The sequence below is a fragment of the Mirounga angustirostris genome, unplaced genomic scaffold (genome assembly GCF_029215605.1).
Source record: "Mirounga angustirostris isolate CCGP_5_RB_7025 unplaced genomic scaffold, mMirAng1.0.hap1 SCAF_16, whole genome shotgun sequence".
NCBI lineage: Eukaryota > Metazoa > Chordata > Mammalia > Carnivora > Phocidae > Mirounga > Mirounga angustirostris.
In genome coordinates this window covers 45,457,141-45,481,728 of record NW_026991724.1, presented here as the reverse complement: position 1 = coordinate 45,481,728, position 24,588 = coordinate 45,457,141, and the positions used below count along the sequence as shown (strand labels likewise).

The 24,588-nt window shown below is 39.9% G+C and overlaps 1 protein-coding gene across 15 annotated transcripts in view; it reads right to left on the bottom strand.

Annotated features, from left to right (window-relative positions):
* Positions 1-22,901, bottom strand: part of LOC123855587 (zinc finger protein 573) — a 67,348-nt gene extending 44,447 nt beyond the window's left edge. The window contains exons 1-6 of one of the 15 annotated variants that reach the window (XM_064581313.1): positions 22,693-22,744; positions 13,678-13,759; positions 9,138-9,210; positions 4,677-4,765; positions 3,264-3,396; positions 2,061-2,159 (exon numbers count right to left, since the gene is read on the bottom strand). In XM_064581313.1, the coding sequence (XP_064437383.1) occupies positions 2,061-2,159; positions 3,264-3,396; positions 4,677-4,765; positions 9,138-9,168 (352 nt within the window). In that variant the 5' untranslated portion in view covers positions 9,169-9,210; positions 13,678-13,759; positions 22,693-22,744. Of the gene's footprint in view, positions 1-2,060; positions 2,160-3,263; positions 3,397-4,676; positions 4,766-9,137; positions 9,211-13,677; positions 13,760-17,774; positions 18,043-19,976; positions 21,597-22,411; positions 22,505-22,611 lie in introns of those variants that run through there. The other 14 variants (XM_064581314.1, XM_064581311.1, XM_064581315.1 and 11 more) reach the window with 14 other exon arrangements.
* Positions 22,902-24,588: the final 1,687 nt, after the last annotated feature.

The following is a 24,588-nucleotide window of genomic DNA, read 5'->3' as shown; positions in this document are numbered from 1 at the left end:
AGGGTTGCTGGAGTGGTGGGGGGGTGGAGGGATGGGGCGGCTGGGTGATAGACATTGGGGAGGGAATGTGCTACGGTGAGTGCTGTGAATTGTGCAAGACTGTTGAATCACAGACCTGTACCTCTGAAACAAATAATACGTTATATGTTAAAAAAAAAAAGAAGAAGAAGGTAGCAGGAGGGGAAGAATGAAGGGGGGGAAATCAGAGGGGGAGACGAACCATGAGAGACGATGGACTCTGAAAAACAAACAGGGTTCTAGAGGGGAGGGGGGTGGGAGGATGGGTTAGCCTGGTGATGGGTATTAAAGAGGGCACGTTCTGCATGGAGCACTGGGTGTTATACATAAACAACGAATCATGGAACACTACATCAAAAACTAATGATGTAATGTATGGTGATTAACATAACAATAAAAAATTTTTTAAAAAGCATATAAAGACATTGGAGGGAGAAAAAAGGGAAGGAACTGATTTTCATTAAAATCAGAAGAGTGGTTACACTTAGCAGGGGGAGAAGATTGTGATTGGGTGTGGACATGTGAAGGGCTTCAGGGTGGACTAGAAAGCTTTCCTCATTTGGAAAGACTGGCTGAAACGTATAAAATAAGTTTTTGCATTATTATTAAAACCTTTCTGTGACTTGAAATTATTTCAGAATAAGAAGTTAAGAAAAAAAGGTTTAATTCCTAACGTGGGTGTTTAACGCATTTAACTCATTGAGCTAGACATGTGCTTAATGCGGCTCTCTGTATTTGACTAACATTTTTTTAAAAATGATTTAAAATTAAAAATTTAAAAACAGATAACATAATTGATTCTAATACTTATTATTCCTTTTTTTTTTTTTTAAAGATTTTATTTATTTGACAGAGAGAGACACAGCGAGAGAGGGAACACAAGCAGGGGGAGTGGGAGAGGGAGAAGCAGGCTTCCCGCAGAGCAGGGAGCACGACACAGGGCTCGATCCTAGGACCTTGGGATCATGACCTGAGCCAAAGGCAGATGCTTAACGACTGAGCCACCCAGGCACCCCAATACTTATTATTCCTAATGATTCAAATCTAATAAAACCTCATATGAGCTGATTCCTCCTAACAGTTGTGGCTGCGTTACTTATTACTCTCTCCTGAGGCCTTCTATTCTGGTCTACGATGGTGCTCCTCAAACTCACAAAGCTCTCTCTGGCCCCCTTCCCTCCAGTCTCCTCATCCCTTTCTCCCTGCCCCAGCCACTCCTGAGCCTTCCAAGCTGTTCATTTAGGTTGGAACATTCTTCCCAGACAAACACATGTCCTGGGCCCTTATGTCAGGTCCCCTCTCAAATGTTACCACCTCAGAAAAGTCATCCGCAACTACCTTATCTAAAATGGCCCCATTTCTGCTTACTTTCCATCATTCCATTGCCCAATATTATTTATCTATTTAGCTGTTTACTGTTTTTTTTTTAAAAAGATTTTATTTATTTATTTGAGAGAGAGAGAATGAGAGACAGAGAGCACGAGAGGGAAGAGGGCAGAGGGAGCAGACCCCCCGCTGAGCAGGGAGCCCGACGCGGGACTTGATCCCGGGACTCCAGGATCATGACCCGAGCCGAAGGCAGTCGCCTAACCAACTGAGCCACCCAGGCGCCCTTAGCTGTTTACTGTTATCCTCACTCTAGTACAATGTAAATTCCACGAGAGCAGGGACCTTATAAGTCTTGTTCACTATCACTGCATTGATATATGTGTGTGTGTGCAAAAGGGGAGATAGAGAACAGTTGAATCCAATGTACAGATAACATATTGCACGAATGAAAAATGAGATTCCCGGTCACTGAAAATGGGTTTGAAATATCAGGAAAGAAGATGAATGGCAAATGGTGTAAAGTTGAAGTTTCTTCTACAGCTCATGTTGAGACCTTGATTTCCTCCCCACGTCACAAGCCCATGCTCTTGGCATCACCAAGTCTTGGTACCTTGGAGGGCTTTACAAATACCACAGAGATGTACTCCTTCCCCTTACCACATAGGCTGCTACCAGCCCTGATGGCTTCTCTTTGCCTTCCTTGCCCTCCTTACCTGTGTACTGTCTTTGTGTTTCTTCCCTCAAAATCATCCAGGGCTCTTTTCCTTGCTCCAATAAGTCAACCACATCTGGCTTAGAAATGGAATGTCCTGCTTAAAAGAAAAAAAAATGCCACATGGTACAGAAATAAAAACAGAACTCACAAAATCTTTAGTTTTGCTTAAATTTGTCATGAAATCAAGGTTAAATGTTAATGATACAGACTTCAGATAATAGAAGGATGAGATGATTTAAGGAACCAGGCAGGTATGATGAAATTTTATTCTAATTTAAACTCATATAGACTCTTCCTCTTAAGAGAAAATTGAACAAAGTGACTGAAAAGGTTAACAATGTTTGAGGACACTCATTGGAGCTAAGGGCGTGTGCACAAATTCTTTCTCCTCTAATGTTTACCAACCTTGTGACTTTGAGGAAACCATTTCAACACACTGCTCCCCAATGTTGGCAAGTAAAATCGGTATGATAATACTATTATTGCGTGGTTATTTGATGATTAAATTTGTATGCATGTATATATATTCCTCTCCCCCCTGCTTCCCAGGAAGAGTATCATAATTGGGACAGAATGCCAATTAAAATTATTTTATTTCCTTAAGAGGAAAACAAGAAGCATCCTCATTCACTTATAAAATATTCATTCAGTTATAAATGTCATGCTCATGAATTGTAACTTTTGACCATAAATCATATAAAATTGGTTGCAGGAAATGAAATGTGTACCCTTCAGTTTTAAATGAATATTGTTTATCCAGTCCACCACTACAGAAGTTCTAGAGCTCTTCTCACAGCTACAGCCAATCACAAATCTTCATCTAAATATTGCCCTGCAGGTGGATCAGAGGATGACCCAGCAAATCCACAGCAATATTCAGCCTGAACACAATGGGAAACAAGGCTTCTTGGACAACAGCTATATATGGAATAAATATAAGGAATTTTTGTCCAGCCCCATGGGAAGTAAGGAAGGGAGGCAATGACAGGAAGGGTGAGAGGCAGATGTGAACATCGCCAAAAGAGGAAATGACCATGGTTGGTGGCAGAGGCACTCACAAACTGACAGACCTCAAACCTCCCTCTGGGAACAAGAAAAAGAAATTCAGCTTACATCTTGAAAGACAGCTTTGAAATTCCCTGTGTTGAAAGTCAACATACCACAGAGCACATTCTAAATTTCTCGTGGCAAATGAACTTACCCAATGAGACCAAGTTTCTATAGTTCTCCAACATCACATCCCTGTACAAGTCCCTCTGAATAGGGTCCAGGTATTCCCACTCCTGCCGAGAGAAGTCTATGGCCACATCCCTGAATGTCACTAATTCCTGAAACTGCAAACCCATGTAGTATGAAATTGGAAAACATTTTCAAGATGGTAAAGACAGGAGATTACAGGAATGAATTAAAGAAAGGGAGTGATATAGTACAAATGGACTAGAAAATCAAAGCTAAATGTCTACATATTCCTGAAGAATCCTATTGCTACAGACAAGTCTTTGTAGGTTGTGGGCCATCACAAAAACTCAGACCTACTGGGGAACGGATAAGATTAAAGTTTTTTTCCTATTCAATAAAGTATAATGCACAGACATGTAGTCAGCTAGCTGCATGATGTATAAATTCTCAAAAAAAACGCCAGGTTCTAAATTATTTTTCCTTCAGAGTTAAACGAAGATGGGATTTGCCTCCCATATTGAATATAAAAATTTCTGTATTAAGTAAAAGCTTTTGAAAAAAGTTGACATTTCTATAGGCATTCAGTTCATCCTTTGTCAGAACACATCATAAACATTTTTCTTTGTTTTGACAAATAAATTCTGGATGTCACAATCCATTTTATTATAGATATCTCAGACTTAATCCATTCCTGACATTTATATACCTGGTTGGACAAAATTTCAAAGGTCTTCATCAATTCTAGAAATTAACACATTTACACTCCTTAGGACAAATTCTCATTCATTGTCATCTTTCATCAGTTACTCAAATTTTTGTTTCTAACTGTATACTGATGAAGGATGGGAGCCATAATCAAATAGATGTCACCCAAATTCATCAGATCACATTCAACCACAAAATAGATATATTTGTCTCTCAATAATTCCTTAGAAAGATGCATGACCCAAATGTTTCCAATCATTCTACAATGCTCAAGAACATGAGATACCATCATATACTAAGACTAAGACCAACTGATACCAATATCCATCTCATCTGCCTAGAAAATTCAGGTCTGTGGAGAATTTGAAAGTCTACCTGTGGTAATTAAATGGGACCAACACCTCTAACTCATCAAACCAGAGACCTATAAAGGAAACTCAAATATTTCCTTCACGGGACTTCACTCCTTTACTGCTCTATCAGAGCCTTTGACTGAAGACTAAGCATAGAAGTGGATTGAGTAAATTGGATGATAAATAAAAAACTGGATAACAAACACTCATTAGGAGGAAACTGAGCTATTTTCTATCACTTTTTTTTATTTTAGAACAAACTGTAGAGCAGATAACTGAAAGAGGCCCTCTTAAGTAGGAAGCTTTGGGTTAATTAATCAAAAAACCCACATAGACTAAAATCATAATTTGCAAGAAGACAGGAATAACCAACTTACACAGGTCATGGTTTTAGAAATATAAGACCTGATCAGTGCTCCTTGGTGTTCCTCCATTGAAAACAATTCAAATTCCAGAGAATCCAGAGCTGAGAGAAGAAAAAAAGTTTTAGTGTTCCCAATATGACTTAATTTAACAAAATCTTTTTGTTCCTCCATTCTTCTAAAATTAGCCCCCACTACTGCACACACAATTTAGGGAAAAATAGAAGAATGATCTAAGGTCTCTCCCAAGTCCCAGGACACCAGACTACACAAAGGTCGTTGTAGAATAAGTCACTTCTCGCAGTGAAGCCAGATCCAAACACAGGAGCAGGAGATCTCCTGGACAAGCTCCCATGTTGGGAAGCCTGATCTAGTCCTGAGATTGGGCTGCTCAGTCTTTCCATGAGTGGATCCACCTGCCTTCACTCCCACCTTCCAAGGCTGAAAGAGGCCTCACCATCCAAACCAGAGGTGCTTTTATGGCCTCATGGTCCATTGAAGTTGGTCAATATATGGGAAATGAACACAAAGAAGGAATTGCTTAGGCCTACATTCTGTGTTTTGAGTCCAGCCAAGCTGACTACTTACATACTAAATATTCAGGCAACAGAATATAAAGCAGCCATTAAATGCTAAAAAGGAAAATATATTTAAGGACATGGACGATATTACACCAATAGAAAAATAAGATAAAAAATAGGAGTACAACATGATTAGATCATTAAAAAAGAGACAGACATTGGGGGACAGGGAATAGGATATCAACTGATGGAAAGGTTTGGTAATTTATCCATTTTATTACATTACACAATCCTATGTTACCATCCCTTTTTTTATAGGCGTAATCTTGGTTTTCTTTTTGTTTTAAATATACTTCATCATTATTTTAACAGTGGCCATACATTAACTTAAAATATATATATATACACAAATGTATGTGTTAGAAGAAGCTATTCTCCAAAAAGTACAGACTTCATTTAATTTAAATTAAATTAAAATTTTTAAAGATTTTATTTATTTATTTGACAGAGAAAGAGCGCAATAGGCAGAGCAGTAGACAGAGTGGGAGGAAGAAGCAGGCTCTCCGCTGAGCAGAGAGCCCAATGTGGGGCTCAATCCCAGGACCCTGGGATTATGACCTGAGCCAAAGGCAGACGCTTAACCAACTGAGCCACCCAGGCGACCCGAGATTTCATTTAATTTTAAAACACCTTCTTCTTGAGCTTGGAAAAAAGCTGAGTACTCTAAAGTCTTCTTGACCCCAAGGAGGTTTTTTTCTTGACATTTAGCCACAATGTCTTCCAGACAACTGCCCGATCAACTTATCCTATTAGTCTCATTTTGCATCTAAACATCAGTTGAGGGAAGAAATTAGAAGGCAAAAGTTTACACAATTAATCCCACTTATCTCCAGAGAGATTCCATGGGCTCAGTATAACTTGTTCATACTTTACAGTAATGGCCAGAATCCAACCAATGTCACTTTCCCATGAATTCCCAAGGTAGGTCATCTAACTCTCTTTAGTGGTCTTTACTATACACTGATCTATACTTATTCTTAATCGTAGTTTATATGCCGCTGGATTATTGGCATTTAAATGTAACATCTAAAGGGGCACCCAGGTGGCTTATTAGGTTAAGCGTCTGACTCTAGACTTCAGCTCAGGTCATGATCTCCAGGTCGTGAGATTGAGCCCTGTGTCACAGGCTCTGTGCTGAGTGTGGAGCCTGCTTAAGATTCTTCCTACGCACACCTCCCCCCACTCCATTCAGTACATTTGCTCTCTTTAAAAGAAAAAGGGAGGGGGGGAAGGAAGGGCTACATATGTATAGTCATTTAATCAACTCAAATGCTAGTATCACAGGGTCAGACAATATTGTAGGCCCTTAAAATGTCTAATTTCTTTTTTTTTTTTTAAGATTTTATTTATTTATTTGACAGAGAGATAGAGAGCACAAGTAGGCAGAGCGGCAGGCAGAGGGAGAGGGAGAAGCAGACTCCCCGCTGAGCAGGGAGCCTGATGCGGGGCTCGATCCCAGGACTCTGGGGATCATGACCTGAACTGAAAGCAGACGCTTAACTGACTGAGCCACTCAGGCGCCCCAAAATGTCTAATTTCTTATATGAAAGTCCACTATTAAAAATTAAGGAAATAAAAAGAGGTATAAAAGTTATATGCATAATATTTTTCAGAGAATTTTTCTATAACAAAAAACTGAAAACATGTTAACAGTAGGCAACATGTTAAAAGAATTATGTTGGGGGCACCTGGGTGGCTCAGTCTGTTAAGCAGCAGACTCTTGATTTCCACTCAGGTCATGATCTCAGGGTCGTGAGATCGAGCCCTGCCTTGAGCCCCAGAGATGGGCTCTGCATTCAGTGGGGAGTTTCTTTGAGATTTCTCTCCCTCTCCCTCTGCATTCCCCCCCACCACCGGTGCTCTCTCTCTCAAATCAATCAATCAATCTTTAAAAAAACAGAATTATGTTGTAATACATTCTGGCATACTATGCTATTATTAATAATTATGATATTGGTTCACACAAACAAGTGAAGAAAAGATACTTGTGATGAATTACTGAGTGAGGCAGGTAGCTTTTAAAAATAATATTTGGGAGGTGGTCTCTTGCTATAATGAATACAGACTGTTGTCAGACCTTTAGGACATGAATTTCAGATTGAAACTCTGATGTTTACGAACATGCCAGTCCCTTGAAGTCTCATTGGTAAACTGGGAAAGAATATCAAATAGCATATAAAATAGTCTGAAGATTAAGTAATCTATATAAAATACTTAATAAAATAATTGCTTAAGTTATTTATTATTATTTAAAGTGGAGAAACTTCGTGGCACCTAGGTGGCTCAGTGAGTTAAGCATCTGTCTGCTTTTGGCTCAGATCATGATCCTGGAGTCCCAGGATCAAGCCCTGCTCAGCAGGGAGTCTGCTTCTCCCTCTGACCCTCCCCCTTCTTGTCTTCTCTCTCTTTCTCTAAAATAAATAAATAAAACCTTAAAAAAAATAAAGTGGAGAACCTTCCAAGTTCCTTAATTTACTGTTTTAAAAGAAACACAATTCTGCTAATTCCATTTTTCTTACAATAAAATTTAAGTTCCTTAGGCCTACATTCTTATAATGCTAATTTAAAAATGTCAAAGCCTGGCTTTAAGCATGTAATTCTCCTCAATAAACAAATATTAACAAAAAAGATTCTCCAACACTTTAGGAGAAAATATGCCCATCCCCTGCCCCAGGCAGTTCAGAAAAATCATTTCAACATCCTAGAGGAGTTCAGAGAATCTGATGATCAGGTACCAAATTAAGAATTTAGTGAGTGTCTAAATACTGTTTTTTGGAACAAGGTGGAGATTTATCTGATTATTCGTAACTTTTACTACCTATTCCATGTTTCTGTTTACATAAATCTATCATTGGAAATGTTTATACAACAGATACTTGGAATAACCCAGACATCAGATCTTTTCTATATTCTCTGAAATGACATTTAATCTAATTTTTAAAAATCGATTTTATTTTTTTTCAAAGATTTATTTATTTGAAAGAGAGAGAGAGAGAGCACGAGCAGGAGGGTCAGACGGAGAGGAAGAGGAAATCTCAAGCCGACTCTAAGCTGAGCGCAGAGCCTGATGCAGGGCTCAATCTCATGACCCTGATATCAAGAACTGAGCCAAAACTAAGAGCCACCCAGGTGCCCCTAAAAAATTGATTTTAAAATGCTATGTTGGGGTGCCTAGGTTCCTCAGTCAGTTAAGTGCCTGCCTTTGGCTCAGGTCATGATCCCAGGGTCCTGGGATCTAATCCCACATTCAGTGGGGAGTCTATTCTCCCCACTTCTCCCTCTCCCTCTGCCTGCAGCTCCCCTTGCTTGTGCTCTCTCTCTCTCTCTTATAAATAAATAAAATCTTTAGAAAAAATGCTATGTTAGCAGAAATGTTATCATTTTCTGGTAATTGATTTTAACTGACAAATCTATGTTCCTAAGAGGTGAAAATACTCAGAAAGGTTTTTCGAGTAAGGGGATTAAGGGCCTTCTCTTTACATGCATAGAGACAATAATGAAACGCGGGATTTCTTTTACAAATTAAGAGTTGGAAATTCTTTTGTCACCTTATGTGATCAAATACGGTTATTTTATATTACAGAATCAAGACCAAAAATATATGCTTACAGATAAAAACTGGAAAAATCTATATCAAAATATAATTGGTGATTAATGGCAGTGGGGGGGGCAGGGAGGAAGAGACTATGGATAATTTTATCTTTCTTGTTCATTAATTCTTTAGGTTACTAGATTTTCCTGCAATGGTCAGATATAATTCCTACCTGGAAATATGGCACCAATATTACACAAAATATTTTTTAAAGTAAAATTATAGGGAGATCTTTCCACTCATAAACTGTAAACTCTAACTCTGAATTGAAAGGACAATGTTGTTGAAATAAATTTCACCTACCATTTCTTGGACAATCCTTGAGTAATATCATCAGTATAATTCAAAAGTGGGTATGCAAGCTGGCACAGTCACTCTGGAAAACAGTATGGAGGTTCCTCAAGATGTTAAAAATAGAGCTACCCTACGACCCAGCAATTGCACTAGTAGGTATTTACCCTAAAGATACAGATGTAGTGTAAAGAAGGGCCACATCCACCCCAATGTTCATAGCAGCAATGTCCACAATAGCCAAACTGTGGAAGGAGCCAACATGCCCTTCAACAGACGAATGGATAAAGAAGATTATATATATATAATGGTCCATATAAACAATGGAATATTATTCAGCCATCAGAAAGGATGAATACCCACCATCTGCATCAACATGGATGGAACTGGAGGGGATTATGCTAAGTGAAGTAAGTCAAGCAGAGAAAGACAATTATCCTATGGTTTCACTCATATGTGGGACATAAGCAATAGCACGGAGGACCAAAGGGGAAGTGAGGGAAATCTGAAGGGGTAGAAATCAGGGAGGGAGATGAACCATGAGAGACTATGGACCCCAAGAAACAAACTGAGGGTTTCAGAGGAGAGGGTGGGGGGAGAGGGTAACAGGGTGATGGGTATTAAGGAGGGCACGTGTTGTGATCAGCACTGGATGTTATACATAAATAATGAGTCACTGAACACTACATCAAAAACTAATGATGTACTATACAGTGGCTAACTGAATATAATAAAAAAAAAGTTTCATTATCAAGATTTTTCTGTGAATGAACATAATTCAGGTAAGTGGAATTAGCAGATTGAATACATGTGTAAAAAGCAGACAGAAAACAGTTTTTATACAGTAGATTCTCAATAAATGTAGATATAGATGTCTCCTTTACACATATGTAATTAAAATACCATTTTGGATACAAACCTTGTAAAATATTTTACATAACCCTATAGTATTAAATGAGATTCATATCTAATTTTAAAGTGCTTTTGAATAATACTTCTCATATTTGTGAATATTGCTTCACATTACATTATGTATTTTTCCTTCTTATGAAGAATCTTTTAAAGATTTATTTATTTGAGAGAGAGAGCACATGTGAGTGTGTTGGGAGGAAGAGCAGAAGGAGGGGGAGAGAGAAAGAATCTCAAGCAGACTCCCCAGTGAGTGCGGAGCCTGACATGGAGCTCCATCCCACGACCCTGAGATCATGATCTGAGCTGAAACCAAGAGTCGGATGCTTAACCAAGAGCCACCCAGGCGCCCCATGAAGAATCTTTGTAAGCATAATTTCACTAGCTGCATGTTATTTTATCTCATGTATGTATGTAGTTTGTGGTGGGATTTACTCAACTATTTCTGTAATCTTGAACACTTTATACAAGATTGTATCCATTATTACCATTTTGTTTCCAAACCAACATTTCTGAGTATTTTTGGTCATAGTCACCTTTGATAATCAGTAAATACACACTTCTGAATACTGTTTCAAATGATCTATGGGCCCCTGGAAGCTCACAAGAGCAATCAAAGAACGGAAGATTAAGAACCCCTGTTTTTAACCAGTTGAGCCTGTGGATAATTTTCTTACCTTGCAAATAACCATCAATTACCTTCGTTATTTCCATTATTACTATTGGACCCTGAAGGGGAATCACCTAGAATCACAACAGTTAATATTTATTGAACAATCCTATGTTCCAGGCTCTGTTGTCATGAGCTTTACATTTTTATCCTTGTTATATCCCTATGAAATATGTACTATTATAATGTACATCTGAGCACTGTGGAACACAGAGGCTGTGTGAATACACCAAGCTCATACAGCTAGGAAGTGGCAGAGCCAAGATTCAAACCAAATATCGGATATCCGGGCCCATCCTCTTCAATATCACACCACACTGCCTCTCACAATTCACCCAATGATATACCTGAAAAAAACTCAGGCTGCCAGGCCAAAAATAACACCTGACTAGTACTACTGGTCATAACTTAGAGATCACCTGAACATATTCCTCCCCTTGTTGACACAGATCTCTATCCTCAAATACCCAGTTACAGTCCCACTTCCAAAAGCTTCACAAAGCAGATGCCTTTGTCATTTGTTGACTGTTAGGCCTCTGCAGAATATCAGAAATATGTGGTATGTAATTCCACATAAACCCACGCTGCTTTGCTTAATCACCATCTAAAATAAAGACCAACTGGGGTACCTGGTTGGCTCAGCCAGTGAAGTGTCTGCCTTCGGCTCAGGTCATGATCCCGGAGTTCTGGGATCGAGCTCTGCATCGGACTCCCTGCTCAGTGGGGAGTCTGCTTCTCCCTCTGCCCCTCACCCCACTCTTGTGCTCTCTCTCTCTCTCTCATAAATAAAAAATAAAAATAAAATAAATAAAGACCAACTGTATAATTCAAATGATTTGCCAATTGAATATATGACCATTACCTGGAGAAGACAGAGAAAATCAGAGCCACGTGAAGGATTTATCTCAATGACTTCTATCCATTAACTGGGGATGGAAGGTGTAAAGACGGTCTCTACCTAGTATACACTTCAGGCAAAGAAAATCAAATGTTCTCATGTCCAAATAAAAGTTTTGTGAACACGGAAACTCACCTGAAGTTTGATTTTCTGGCATTTACCTAAGAGAAATAAAAACTTAGACCCACCCAAAGACTTTCACAGGAATGTTCTTAGCAGCTTTAATTATAATAATGCAAACTGGAACAACCAAAATGTCAACAGGAGAAAGGATGACTACATTATGATATATCCATATAATGGAATACTATTCAACTATATTTTGGATTGAATTGATATATGCAACAACATGGATGAATCTCAAAATAATTATGCTGAATACAAGAAACAAGACAGACCATATACTGTTTGATTCTATCTGTATGCAAATCTAGAAAGGGTAAACTAATTTATGTTAACAGACAGCAGATCAGTAACTGCCTGGAAGCACAGTGGGAGGGGACGGGGGGGGTTGGGAGGGAAGGATTACCGAAGCTTTTGGGGGTGATGGATCTGTTCATTATTTGGGTTGTAGTGATGGTTTCATGGATAAATACACATTTCACAATGAATCCACTTGTACCTATGTACAGTGGTGGATGTTAACCAGACTTACTGTAGTGATCATTTCACAATGTATACAAATAAATCATTATGCTGTATACCTGAAACTAATATACAGATGTTCCTTGACTTATGATGGCGTTATATCCTAATAAACCCATCATAAGCTGAAAATCTCATAAATCAAAAATGCATTTAATACACCTAACCTACTGAACATCGCTGTTAGCTTAGCCTAACTTAATCATACTCTGGACACTTACATTAGCCTACATTTGGGCAAAATTATCTAACACAAAGCCTACATTATAATAAAGTGTTGAATATCTCATGTAATTTATTGAATACTATGCTGAAATTGAAAAACAGAATGATTGCTTTCATGCCATCATAAAGTTGAAAAATTAAGTGGGGAACCATTTGTAATGTTATACGTCAATTATATCTCAATTTAAAAAATCAAATATAGGGGGCGCCTGGGTGGCTCAGTTGGTTAAGCGACTGCCTTTGGCTCAGGTCATGATCCTGGAGTCCCTGGATCGAGTCCCGCATCGGGCTCCCTGCTCAGCAAGGAGCCTGCTTCTCCCTCTGACCCTCCCCCCTCTCATGTGCTCTCTCTCTCTCATTCTCTCTGTCTCAAATAAATAAATAAAAAATCTTAAAAAAAAAAAAATCAAATATAGGGTGCCTGGGTGGCTCAGTGTGTTAAGCATCTGACTCTGGATTTCGGCTCAGGTCATGATCTCAGGGTCCTGGGATGGAGTCCCAAGTCAGGCTCTCTGCTCAGCAGGGAGTCGCTTCTCCCTCTCTCTTTCCCTCTACCCCTCCCTACCCCCCACCCGCTTGAGCTCTCTCTTTCTCTCAAATAAATAAAATCTTAAAAGTAAAAAAAAACCAAACAGTATTATATTTTAAAAAAGAAATTCCTTACTAAAACCCATGATCCATATATTTGCAAGTTCTAAATCACATGTCTATTCAATTTTAAAAGCCTCACAAAGCATTAATCTCAATCCACACTAAGACAGAGACCATTTATTACCAGGCTTTGTCACCTGTACCTAGAAAACTCCTGTCTATGACAATGTCAGAATCTTTCCATGTTTGGCCAAATGGGATCCTCATCTCTAATTCATCAGCTATAACCCTGACATGGGAAGCTCAAATGATTTCTTTACAAGACTTTATTTTTTCATTCTTTCATCACTGCTCTTAAAGTAAGTTGGGCACATAAGAGATAATGCATATTCTAGCCAGTATATACATAAACACAGATTGGAAGAGCCTAGGTCACAGAAGGAGAACACGAGGTTATCTGCAACGATTGTTCACTGGTATAGGGAACCAATAATTGATTGGGGTGTTTCCTGGTAGTAAGTTTCCAGGATAATTAATGAAAACATTTATATCACAAGAATAAAATGAAATGTAATGAAAACATTTATTTCAACAAGAAGGGAACACCAACTTACATATGTCATGGTTTGCTATCTGCAAAAACTGATCAGTCTTCCTTGGGGTTTCTCTACTGGAGAAAAACAAGAGAATCCAGAACTGGGAAGGAAAAAGAGACCCTGTGAGAGCAAGCATGCTTTAGTGTTACTATATAAGAAATTAAATGTTTTGCTTCTCCATTCCATTTTACTTAATACCTCCCACCATACAAACACACCCAATTACAAAAGAAGGATTTTAGATAAATTGAAACTCTTCCCCTAATCCCCAGAAATGCAGATACTTCAGCAGACAGCTTTCTGACCAGTCCTCCATTTTGGGGAAGCTGTTCAGCACCTGAGACTGGGCTGCTCAGTCCTGCCCTGAACCCATTCTCCTCCCTTCATTCACAGCTTTCAGGATTGAAAAGGACCTACACCAGCCAAACCACACCTTACTTCCTGGCTTTGGGATCAGTGAGGATGAACAGGTTAGAAAGGGTGTACAGATTAGGGGCACCTGCGTGGCTCAGTCAGTTGAGTGTCAGGCTCTTGATTTCAGCTCAGGTCATGATCTCAGGGTCCTGGGATGGAGCCTCGCGGCGGGCTCCCTGCTCAGTGGGGAGTCTTGCTTGTCTCCTTCTCCCCCTGCCCCTCCCCCTACTCTCTCTCTCTCAAATGATAAGTCGTTTAAAAAAGAAAAGAAAAGAAAGGGTGTACAGGTTAGAAAAGCCATAGAATTGGTCAGGCAGGGTTCAACATTCTGATTCCAGAAAAACTGACTGCTGAATACATTACATACAAAATGTGAAGGGAAAATAATGAAGACATGGAAAATACTCCAGAAATACTGTCAGAAAAATCAGATTATGAAACCATAGCTACACCATACTATTTGTAAAATATATGCATATCTCAATATTGAAAGGCTGACAAATCATCAGGCTCCAGTAGACAGAAAAAGTCCAGAAAGCTATACATTCATACAGTGCTTTTCTTTTTCTCTTCATTTTTTTTTTCTTGGAAAGTAATAATAATTGCCTACACACAAGAGACAGGTTTCTTTACATAGACATTTGAAGAGAAGATTTCCTTTGACATAGGCATTTCATTGTACTGATGAATGAAGAAAGGTGAAGCTCACATGGCTAATCTTAGCCAAAGTGTATTTGTGTGTGTGTGTGTTCCAGAATATTGTTATGCAATCTGAGTCATAAAATCTCAAAATTTCACCAGGGATCAAGTAACTAGATACTTAGAAAACAAAGCTGATGGAAAATACCTAAAGCAACCTCAAGGTCATGCCTCAATAACCAGTTTTTAGAGATAATATCCTGTTGCATTAGACTTGACCCTAAAACTTACATATTTCTTTTCTTTTTTTTTTTAAAGATTTTATTTATTTATTTATTTGAGAGAGAGAGAATGAGAGACAGAGAGCACGAGAGGGAAGAGGGCAGAGGGAGAAGCAGACCCCCTGCTGAGCAGGGAGCCCGATGCGGGACTCGATCCCGGGACTCCAGGATCATGACCTGAGCCGAAGGCAGTCGCTTAACCAACTGAGCCACCCAGGCGCCCAAAACTTACATATTTCTTTGAGATATAATTGACATACAACATTATATTAGTTTCAGGTATAGCATGATTCGGTATTTGTATATATTGCAAAATGATCACCACAGTTTAGTTAATATCCATCATCATATATAGTTACATTTTTTTCTTGTGATGAGAACTCTGAAGATCTACTTTCTTAGCAACTTTCAAATATACAATACAGTATTATTATTATAACAGTATTATTAACTATAGTCACCATGCTGGGCATTACATACCCATGACTCATTTAAAACTAAAAGCTTCAACTTTTTGCCCACCTTCATGCATTTTACCCACCCTCCACCTCTGGCAACCACCAAACTTTTCTCTGTATCTGAGTTCAGGTTTTGTTTTTTTTTTTGAGGGGGTGGAGGATTAGATTCCTCATATAAGTGTGATCATACAGTATTGCTACTTGTCTTTCTCTAACTTATTTCATTTAGGGTAACATCCACCCATGTTGTTGCAAATGGCAAAATCTTCTTTTGAATGGCTGTATAATATTCCTCTGTATGTATGGCACATATTTTTCTTTTGATCTTGATGAGAATTTCAGTATATGAAGTTACTGATTCAATGGCCATATCTTAAATTAAAATGTATATGCATATGAACCTTTGTTATGTTTTAAGTGGAAGTTGTTTTCCAAAATGCGCAAAGTTCATTCTTTTAAAAAGTATTTACTTGGTCTTGGAGAAGTACATTAAATTTGGATTGTTTTGCTAAATTGTTCTTGTTTTCTTCAGCTACCAGTAATACAACACTCTCTGATTTTTATGTATGCTCACCACTGGATTACTGCCTAAAAGATGGGTAAAGTCTCTGAGAACAGTCTTACATATATTGATGTTGAGTTTTCTTCACAGATCTATTTCCCACCCTGTTAGTCACATCCTCCAGAAAGCTGCTGAATTATTCTATTAGTTAACCTTACATCAACATCATGAGAATAAAACAGGTAATGTAGGAGTTACCATGTGATCCAGCAACTCCACCCCTACATATATACCCAAGAATAGAAAATACACCTTCAGGGGCACCTGGGTGGCTCAGATTGTTAAGCATCTGCCTTCGGCTCAGGTCATGATCCCGGGGTCCCGGGATCGAGCCCCACGTCTGGCTCCTGACTCGGCGGGGAGCCTGCTTCTCCCTTGCCCTCTGCCTCTCCCCTGCTCATGCTCTCGCTCTCTCTCTGTATCTCTCTGTTTCAAATGAATAAATAAAATCTTTAAAAAAAAAAAAAAAGAAAAGAAAATACACCTTCACTCAAAAAAAAAAAAAATCCAAAACAACTTGTATACAAGTGTTTGTATTTATAACAGACAAAAAATGGGAAGAAACCCAAATGTCCATAAACGGATAAATAAAATGTGGTATATGCACGCAAGGGAATATTATGCAGCCACAAAAATCAGGGTTATTTTATACAAGTTACAACGTGGATGAATCTTTTTTTTTTCCTAAAGATTTTATTTATTCATTTGAGACACAGAGATAGAGAGAGAGAGAGAGCATGAGCAGTGGGAGAGGCAGAGGGAGAGGGAGAAGCAGACTCCCTGCTAAGCCAGGAGCCCGATGTGGGGCTCGATCCCAGGACCCTGGGATCATGACCTGAGCTGAAGGCAGACGCTTAACCATCTGAGCCACCCAGGCGCCCCAACAACGTGGATGAATCTTGAAGACATCATGCTAAGTGAAATAAGCTAGTCACAAAAGGACAAATATTGTATGATTCCTCTTATATGAGATTCTTAGAATAATCAAATTCATAGAGACAGAAAGTGGATGCCAGGGACTGGGGTGGAGGGTAGAAGGGGGATGACAAGTGTTTAATGGGTAGAGTTTCAGTTGGGGAAGATGAAGAAGTTCTGAAGATGACTGGTGGTGATGGTTGCAGAACAATGTGAATATACTTAATGCTAGTTAACTGTACACTTAAAAATGATTAAATGTTGGGGCACCTGGGTGGCTCAGTTGGCTAAGTGTCTGACTCTTGATTTCAGCTCAGGTCACAATCTCAGGGTTGTGAGATGAAGCCCCACATCAGGCTCCACTGGGCGTGGAGCCTGCTTAAGATTCTCTCTCCCCATTCCCCCCTCTAAAAAAAGGTTAAACTGTGAAATTTTGTTATGTATAATTTACCACGTAAAAAAACAAATGCAGTACTTACACATAATTAATAGTGGTGCATTAATAGTGGTACTGGTTATACAACCCTGTGACTATATTAAAAACTACTAAATTATATACTTTAAAAAGATATATTTTATAGTAAAGAATTATATTAATAAAAAAGGTAAAAATTTGGGGCGCCTGGGTGGCTCAGTTGGTTAAGCGACTGCCTTCAGCTCAGGTCATGATCCCAGGGTCCCGGGATCGAGTCCCGCATCGGGCTCCCTGCTCGGCAGGGAGTCTGCTTCTCCCTCTGACCCTCCTTCCTCTCATGCTCTCTGTCTCTCATTCTCTCTGTCTCAAATAAATAAATAAAATCTTAAAAAAAAAAAAAAAAGGTAAAAATTTATACCTAAATTCCTTACCATCACAGTGCTTTTTTAGGTCAGCATAATTTGACAGTAAGGTGACAGTGGTAGCTACTGTCAGAATAACATCACTCCTGGGCGCCTGGGTGGCTCAGTTGGTTAGGCGACTGCCTTCGGCTCAGGTCATGATCCTGGAGTCCCGGGATCGAGTCCCGCATCGGGCTCCCTGCTCGGCGGGGAGTCTGCTTCTCCCTCTGACCCTCCTCCCTCTCACGCTCTCTGTCTCTCATTCTCTCTGTCTCAAATAAATAAATAAAATCTTTAAAAAAAAAAAAAAAGAATAACATCACTCCCTTATAAAATCACAAGTCGCATTATCTGAATCTCCCTAGTGGCCTCTGATGCATTTATTCCCATTCAGTGTTTACCTTACTTACTAAAAGAAACATAAAAGTAACAACCATGTCATTTGAGTCTTTTTTATCAACCCAAATACTAAGATTGCATGATTAGGCATATCATAAGCACTTAGTAAGAGTCTGATTGTTTTATCCCAAATTCTACACCTAGGAATTTATATTAATTAAATATCTACACAAAAATCTACCAGTAGGTAACAGGTTAATTAATTCAGTTCTACTATATGATGGCATATAGACCATTATTAATCATGATACTGGTCCGGGCTAATAAGTATACATAACGTAGGAATGGCATCCTGTTGAATTTTTTTTTTAAGATTTTATTTATTTATTTGACAGAAAGAGAGACAGCGAGAGAGGGAACACAAGCAGGGGGAGTGGGAGAGGGAGAAGCAGGAATCCCACTGAGCAGGGAGCCCGATGTGGGGCTCGATCCCAGGGCCCTGGGATCATGACCTGGGTCGAAGGCAGACCTTAATGGCTGAGCTACCCAGGCGCCCAGGCATTCTGTTGAATTTAAGACGAAATCTGTATTCAGATTTTCTAAATGTGGAAATGTTCTTAGAGGCCCTGAGATTTGATTACCTTGGTTTTTCATCAGTAAAATCCAGAGTATGAAGTTCACCTACTAAATATTAATATTTTAGAGAAAGATAATCTATAAAAACTTAAGAGTATGCTATAATACTATATTAATGTTAGCTATTTTACTGAAGAACATTTCATGTTCTCTAATTGATTACAAAAGAAGCAATTCTAAAATCTCCTTTCTAGAGTAAAGTTGTGCTTCTCAGCTCTACTCTTATAACACGCACAAAAAAATTGAGGACCTTGGCTTGAGAATGCATTTTTTTTTTAAAGATTTTATTTATTTATTTGAGAGAGAGAGAGTGAGAGAGAGCATGAGAGGCGAGAGTGTCAGAGAGGGAAGCAGACTCCCCGCTGAGCTGGGAGCCTGACACGGGACTCGATCCCAGGACTCTGGGATCATGACCTGAGCCAAAGGCAGTCGCCCAACCAACTGAGCCACCCAGGCACCCCAAGAATGCATTTCTTCTGAATAAAATATTAAGAGTATCTAGGAAAGAAATTTGCCTTTCCCCTAACTGCAGCAGCAAAAAAAGACACTTTTTTGAATCATAATTTGCTCAATGAATCTGATCTGATCAGGTGTCTCATAAAGCGAGAACATTAATGAGAGGCTCAATACCTTTAATCTGTGAAAGAAAGAAATGTGAATAAGTAAAATTATTAGTTCTTTTCTCTTAGTACAATCCATACTTGGAAATGTTTTTTGGAAGACACCTAAAAAATCAGTTATTATTGCAAAATTTTGTAAAACCAATCTTAAATCTCTTTTTAAAAATTTAACCCTGGGGGTGCCTGGCTGGCTCAGTTGGTAGAGAATGGGACTTTTTTTTTTTTTTTTAGAGAGACAGAGGAGAGAGAAGAGAGAGCAGGAACAGGGGGAGGGGCGAAGAGAGAGAGAGAGCGAATCCCAAGCAGACTCCATGCTCAACGCAGAGCCCTACAGAGAGCTCAATCTCACGACCCTGAGATCATGACCTGAGCTGAAATCAATAGTCCGATGCTTAACTGAGCCACCCAGGGACCCCAAGCATGTAATTCTTGATCTCAGGGTTGTGAGTTTGAGCCCCATGTTGGGGATTTCTTAAAAATAAAAAAAAATCTCTAAAGAAAATCTAACTCTGAAATACCGTCTGTTTGATACTCGCTGCCCTGGTAATTAATTTAATGGTTATTTCTATTATCTAAAAGATGTAAGTATCTGGAAAGTTTTTCAAACCAGAAATTGTCACTTCTCTCTTCCACTCACATGCACATATAATAAAACTCATGGACTGGGCGCCTGGTTGGCTCAGTTGGTTAAGCCACTGCCTTTGGCTCAGGTCATGATCCCAGGGTCCTGGGATCGAGTCCCACGTTGGGCTCCCTGCTCTGCCGGGAGCCTGCTTCTCCCTCTGCCTCTGCCTGCCACTCCTCCTGCTTGTGCTCTCTCTCTCTGTCAAATAAATAAATAAAATCTTTTTTTAAAAAAATAATAAAACTCATGGACTCTTTTTGTAAACTCAGATTCTTATTTCTTTATGGTTTGACTCTTACACTTAATGTGATCATACTCTTCAAAACAAAACAATACATATATACTAAATGGAAAAAATATTAATAGCATAACTCTGGGTGATGGGAATGAGAGTAGTTTATATTTCTTTATCAGAAGTTCCTTAGGATACTGCATGTTTTACAACAAGCCTTCATTAATGCCATCACCAGAATATAAGGTATTTCAAAATATTTCAAAGACATTTCAACATATGACTAATGTTAAAATGTCACAGAGAGCAGCTCAGTCAGTTGAGCAACCGAGTCTTGATTTCAGCTCAGGTCGTGATCTCAAGTCGTGAGATCAAGCCCTGGGTAGGGCTCTGCCCTCAGTTCGGAGTCTGCTTGAGATTCTCTCTCCCTTGCCCTCTGCCCATCCCCTACCTCACTCATGCTCGTGCACGCACTCTCTCAATAAATAAATAAAATCTTTTTAAAAAATCATAGAGAAAAAACAGGAACAGGTTGTTCATTCTTGTATTTATGAAACCTGAACTCTACGCATGACATGGGCAATTATTACAAGGGAAACAAATTACACCTAGTCCTTGGATATCCTTTGGTTATATCTCCCCAACACTTTCATTACTAAGATTCTACTGAAAATGAACACAATACAGGTAAGTGGCACTTGCAGATTGCATCATAGAATGTAATAAAGGTAGAAGAGTGTTTGATAGACAATAGATGCTTGATAAATGTAGCTACACCACTACCCTTCCTCAATAAACAGTTAAAATATTTATGATGCACTCCTTGGAAAACTTCTCACAGTAATACCTTCTTAAGTGGGATTCATATTTAATTTAAAATTTTCCAGGGTATTACTGTTGATAAATATGAATATTGCTTAACATTATAGAGTGTACATTTTCTTCTTAAGTCTAACTCTATAAACATAATCTTTTTTTTTTAAAGATTTATTTTAGAGAGAAAGAGCATGTGCATGAATGGGGGAGGGCCAGAGGGAGAAGAAAAGAATCCCAAACTGACTCCCCCCTGAGTCGGGAGCTGTACTAGGGGCTCCATCTTACCACCCCCAGATAATGAGCCAAAACCAAGAGTGGGACGCTTAACCGACTGAGCCACCCAGATACCCCTGTATAAACATAATCTTATCAGCTGCATAATAGTCAACCATATGGGTTCATCATTAAACATTTCCATAACCCTGAACATTAATTTTTCACATCATCAAAAACAGGAAAATTGGGCGCCTGGGTGGCTCAGTCGGTTAAGCGACTGCCTTCGGCTCAGGTCATGATCCTGGAGTCCCGGGATCGAGTCCCGCATCGGGCTCCCTGCTCGGCAGGGAGTCTGCTTCTCCCTCTGACCCTCCTCCCTCTCATGTGCTCTCTCTCTCTCATTCTCTCTGTCTCAAGTAAATAAATAAAATCTTTAAAAAAAAAAAAAAAAAACAGGAAAATTGTCCTAGATTCTAGACCAAAAACTCTGAATCTTTTTGGTCTACAATAACAGAATACACAGGAGGATGTATTGATAACCAAATGAACATGAGAATGTTAACGAGGTTTACCTCAGTAGTACCCAACATCCACGGGGAAGAAACCAGATCACAATTAGGACATTTCTGACAAAGGAAAGCATGCCCTAAAACCAGTAATTTTATGAAAGAAAAACTAGCCCAAACACTGATTTTTTTGGATATAACAATTCTTTCCTCCTCATCAGGGTCCTTCTTTGGGGGAATGGCAGGACCAGGTAGGGAGTCATACATAGGACGCCAGGTTTTCCTTGGAGTACAGAATGATTTCGTTGTACAACATTCTCTAGGTCCACCCCTGCCCTGCTCACACACACACAAACAGACGGAAGTGGGACAGCGTGTAATCTGTGCAAGGTTTACAGCAAATTCCTGCGGTCAGATCTCTGGGAACGCCATGGTTCTGAGACACGTGGCTGCCCCTCAGAGCTCCCAAGTAAAGAATTTCCAAGGCGTTCCCAAGCTCGAACTTCGTTCTTACGACCGTTCCCCGGTGGCAGCCTCAAGTAGCTGTGAGGAGAGAAGATGAAGGAAGCAGCAGGGAACCTAGAGCCATGGGACCATGACACAACAGAGCCACAACAATCGCCGCACAGGTAAAAGACACGCAACCAAATGCACATCACACGCGCACAGCTACGCACCTGTCTCACCCTCACTCCACAAGCGTACCCACTGTAACGGGGGCACATCTCGCCGCGCGCGCGCCACCGCCCCCCCCCCACCTGTCCCTATAGACACACACCACCCTCCTCTATGGTGCTTGAACCGCAGGCCTGAGATCACGGTAACAACCGGCCGCCCCTACTACCGGCTTCCACGCTTTAAAGACTTCCTCCCCCACCCCGGATTAACTTGGTTGTCCCTCGGAGTCCAGCCTGTCCGCACCCCCCGCCGCTTACATCCTGAGATGGGTTCAACTGACCGTGCGCAGCGCGAGAACCGCGCGAAAATGGAAGGGAAGCCAAACATCCGCTGTGACCGCTGCCCTCTGGGAAATGTAGTTCGAACCTGAATGTCCGTGGCCGCGGTGGCTTGTGGGAAAAGGAGCCCGCATTCCAGAAGCCTCGCTAGAGCACGAGTTGGTCGCCGGGACGTCCCTGCACGGGCACCCCGAGAGTTGTCGCTCTGAGGAGTGCGGCACGCGAGGACTGGTAACGCTGGAGGGGAAACAGAGGGCGCGGTGCGCGCGTCCTGGTGGTCCAGATCAGGCTAGAAGGCAGGGAAGGGCAGTCCGGAAGGGCGGCAGCCGAAACCTCAGGCCTGTGGGTGCAGAGCCGCAAGGTAGGGTCACTGGTGCGGCCCCTGGACCATGGCGGGGACTCTGGTGCAGTGTTCCCTGAGGTAGCTGCAGCCTGGTGATACCATACAGGAAAGTAACTTTTGGTACTGCCAAGAATGGGCTGGTTTTCTCAAGACACCGTGTTAGCTACATTTAATAATGGTGAGTAGGAGGAAAGTAATATTAATTTAATATTTTACATTAGGATATATTCAACGCTGACTGAGTAATTAAATGTAAAAGTGATCTGGTGATACTCTTGTATATGTTTGGTAATATTGGTATAGGAATAGCTTTTCCAAGCATAATCGAAGAGAGAAATGTTATATAAATATTAAGATTTGACTGGATAATTATTTGTCAGACCCCCGATTTAGTTCTCCTTCAATATTGTGTTGGGTATTCTCGTCTTTTGCCTCTCCATACAAACTTTAGTATCATTCTGTCGATATCCACAAAATAACTAGCAAGGATTTTGTTGTTTAATGTTTTTATGATGAAAGGCTGTTGAGTTTTGTTAAATAATTTTCTGATCAATTGATATGATCGCGGGCTTTTCTTTTTTCAGCTCTAACCCTGTTTTTATACAAGAATCCTGTTGATATAGAGGAAGTGTAGGGGTGGGGAAGAATTTTAGGTCCTAGTCTCTCAGTTTGCCTGAGACCCTGAGCTGTGACCTGCACAAGTTCTTCTCAGGTCCTTTCCTCCCTCAACCAGGTAGGTGACACAGGAGGGCTAGAGGGGGCTGGGTATTTCCCTTCCTCCACATTGGTTATTCTCTGGTAAATTAGTTTCCCTTGAGGGCAGGTGGACAACAGACTATCTAAAATATTTCAAAATGGTTATTTTCCCCTCCCCCTGCTAGAAGCATGAGGAGAATTTCTTCTTATCTTTATTCTGAGAAAGTGGTGATGTTCTTAGAGGTCAAACTCAAGAAAGTGGGGGCCTGTAGGAGTTTTTAACTCTCAAGCTGGTCCCCACTCAGTTTCCAGCAGTTCATCAATTCCTACCAGTCCCTGACTCTAGCAGCTTCTCCTTCAGGTTATCTGTGATTCTCTCTCCAGTTCTCAGACCATTTGTTTGCCCTGTGACCTCAATTCTCTGAGGGCAATAAAAAGAATTATTAATTTTCAGTTTGCTTATTAGCTTTTTTTCTTGCTTTGAGGACAGTAGTGATCACTTACAAACTTTTTCCATTTTGGAGCAAAAAAGCAGAAGCCCTTCTGATTTTGTAATAGTAACTTCTTTGATGTGTAATATACATACCTAAGAGCACATATAGCCTAAGTACTGCTGGATGGATTTTCAGAAACTGAACACATCCATTTATTTAACTAGTATCCAGATCAAGAAACAGGACATTACCAGCATCCCAAAGTATGTCTTCATGCTCTCTTCTGTTTTCTTTCTCATTCTCCAAGAATGATCACTATCCAAATTTCTAAGAGCAAAGATTGATTTGGCAATCTTTTTATTATTTTATTTTATTTTATTTATTTATTTGACAGAGATAGCGAGAGCAGGAACACAAACAGGGTG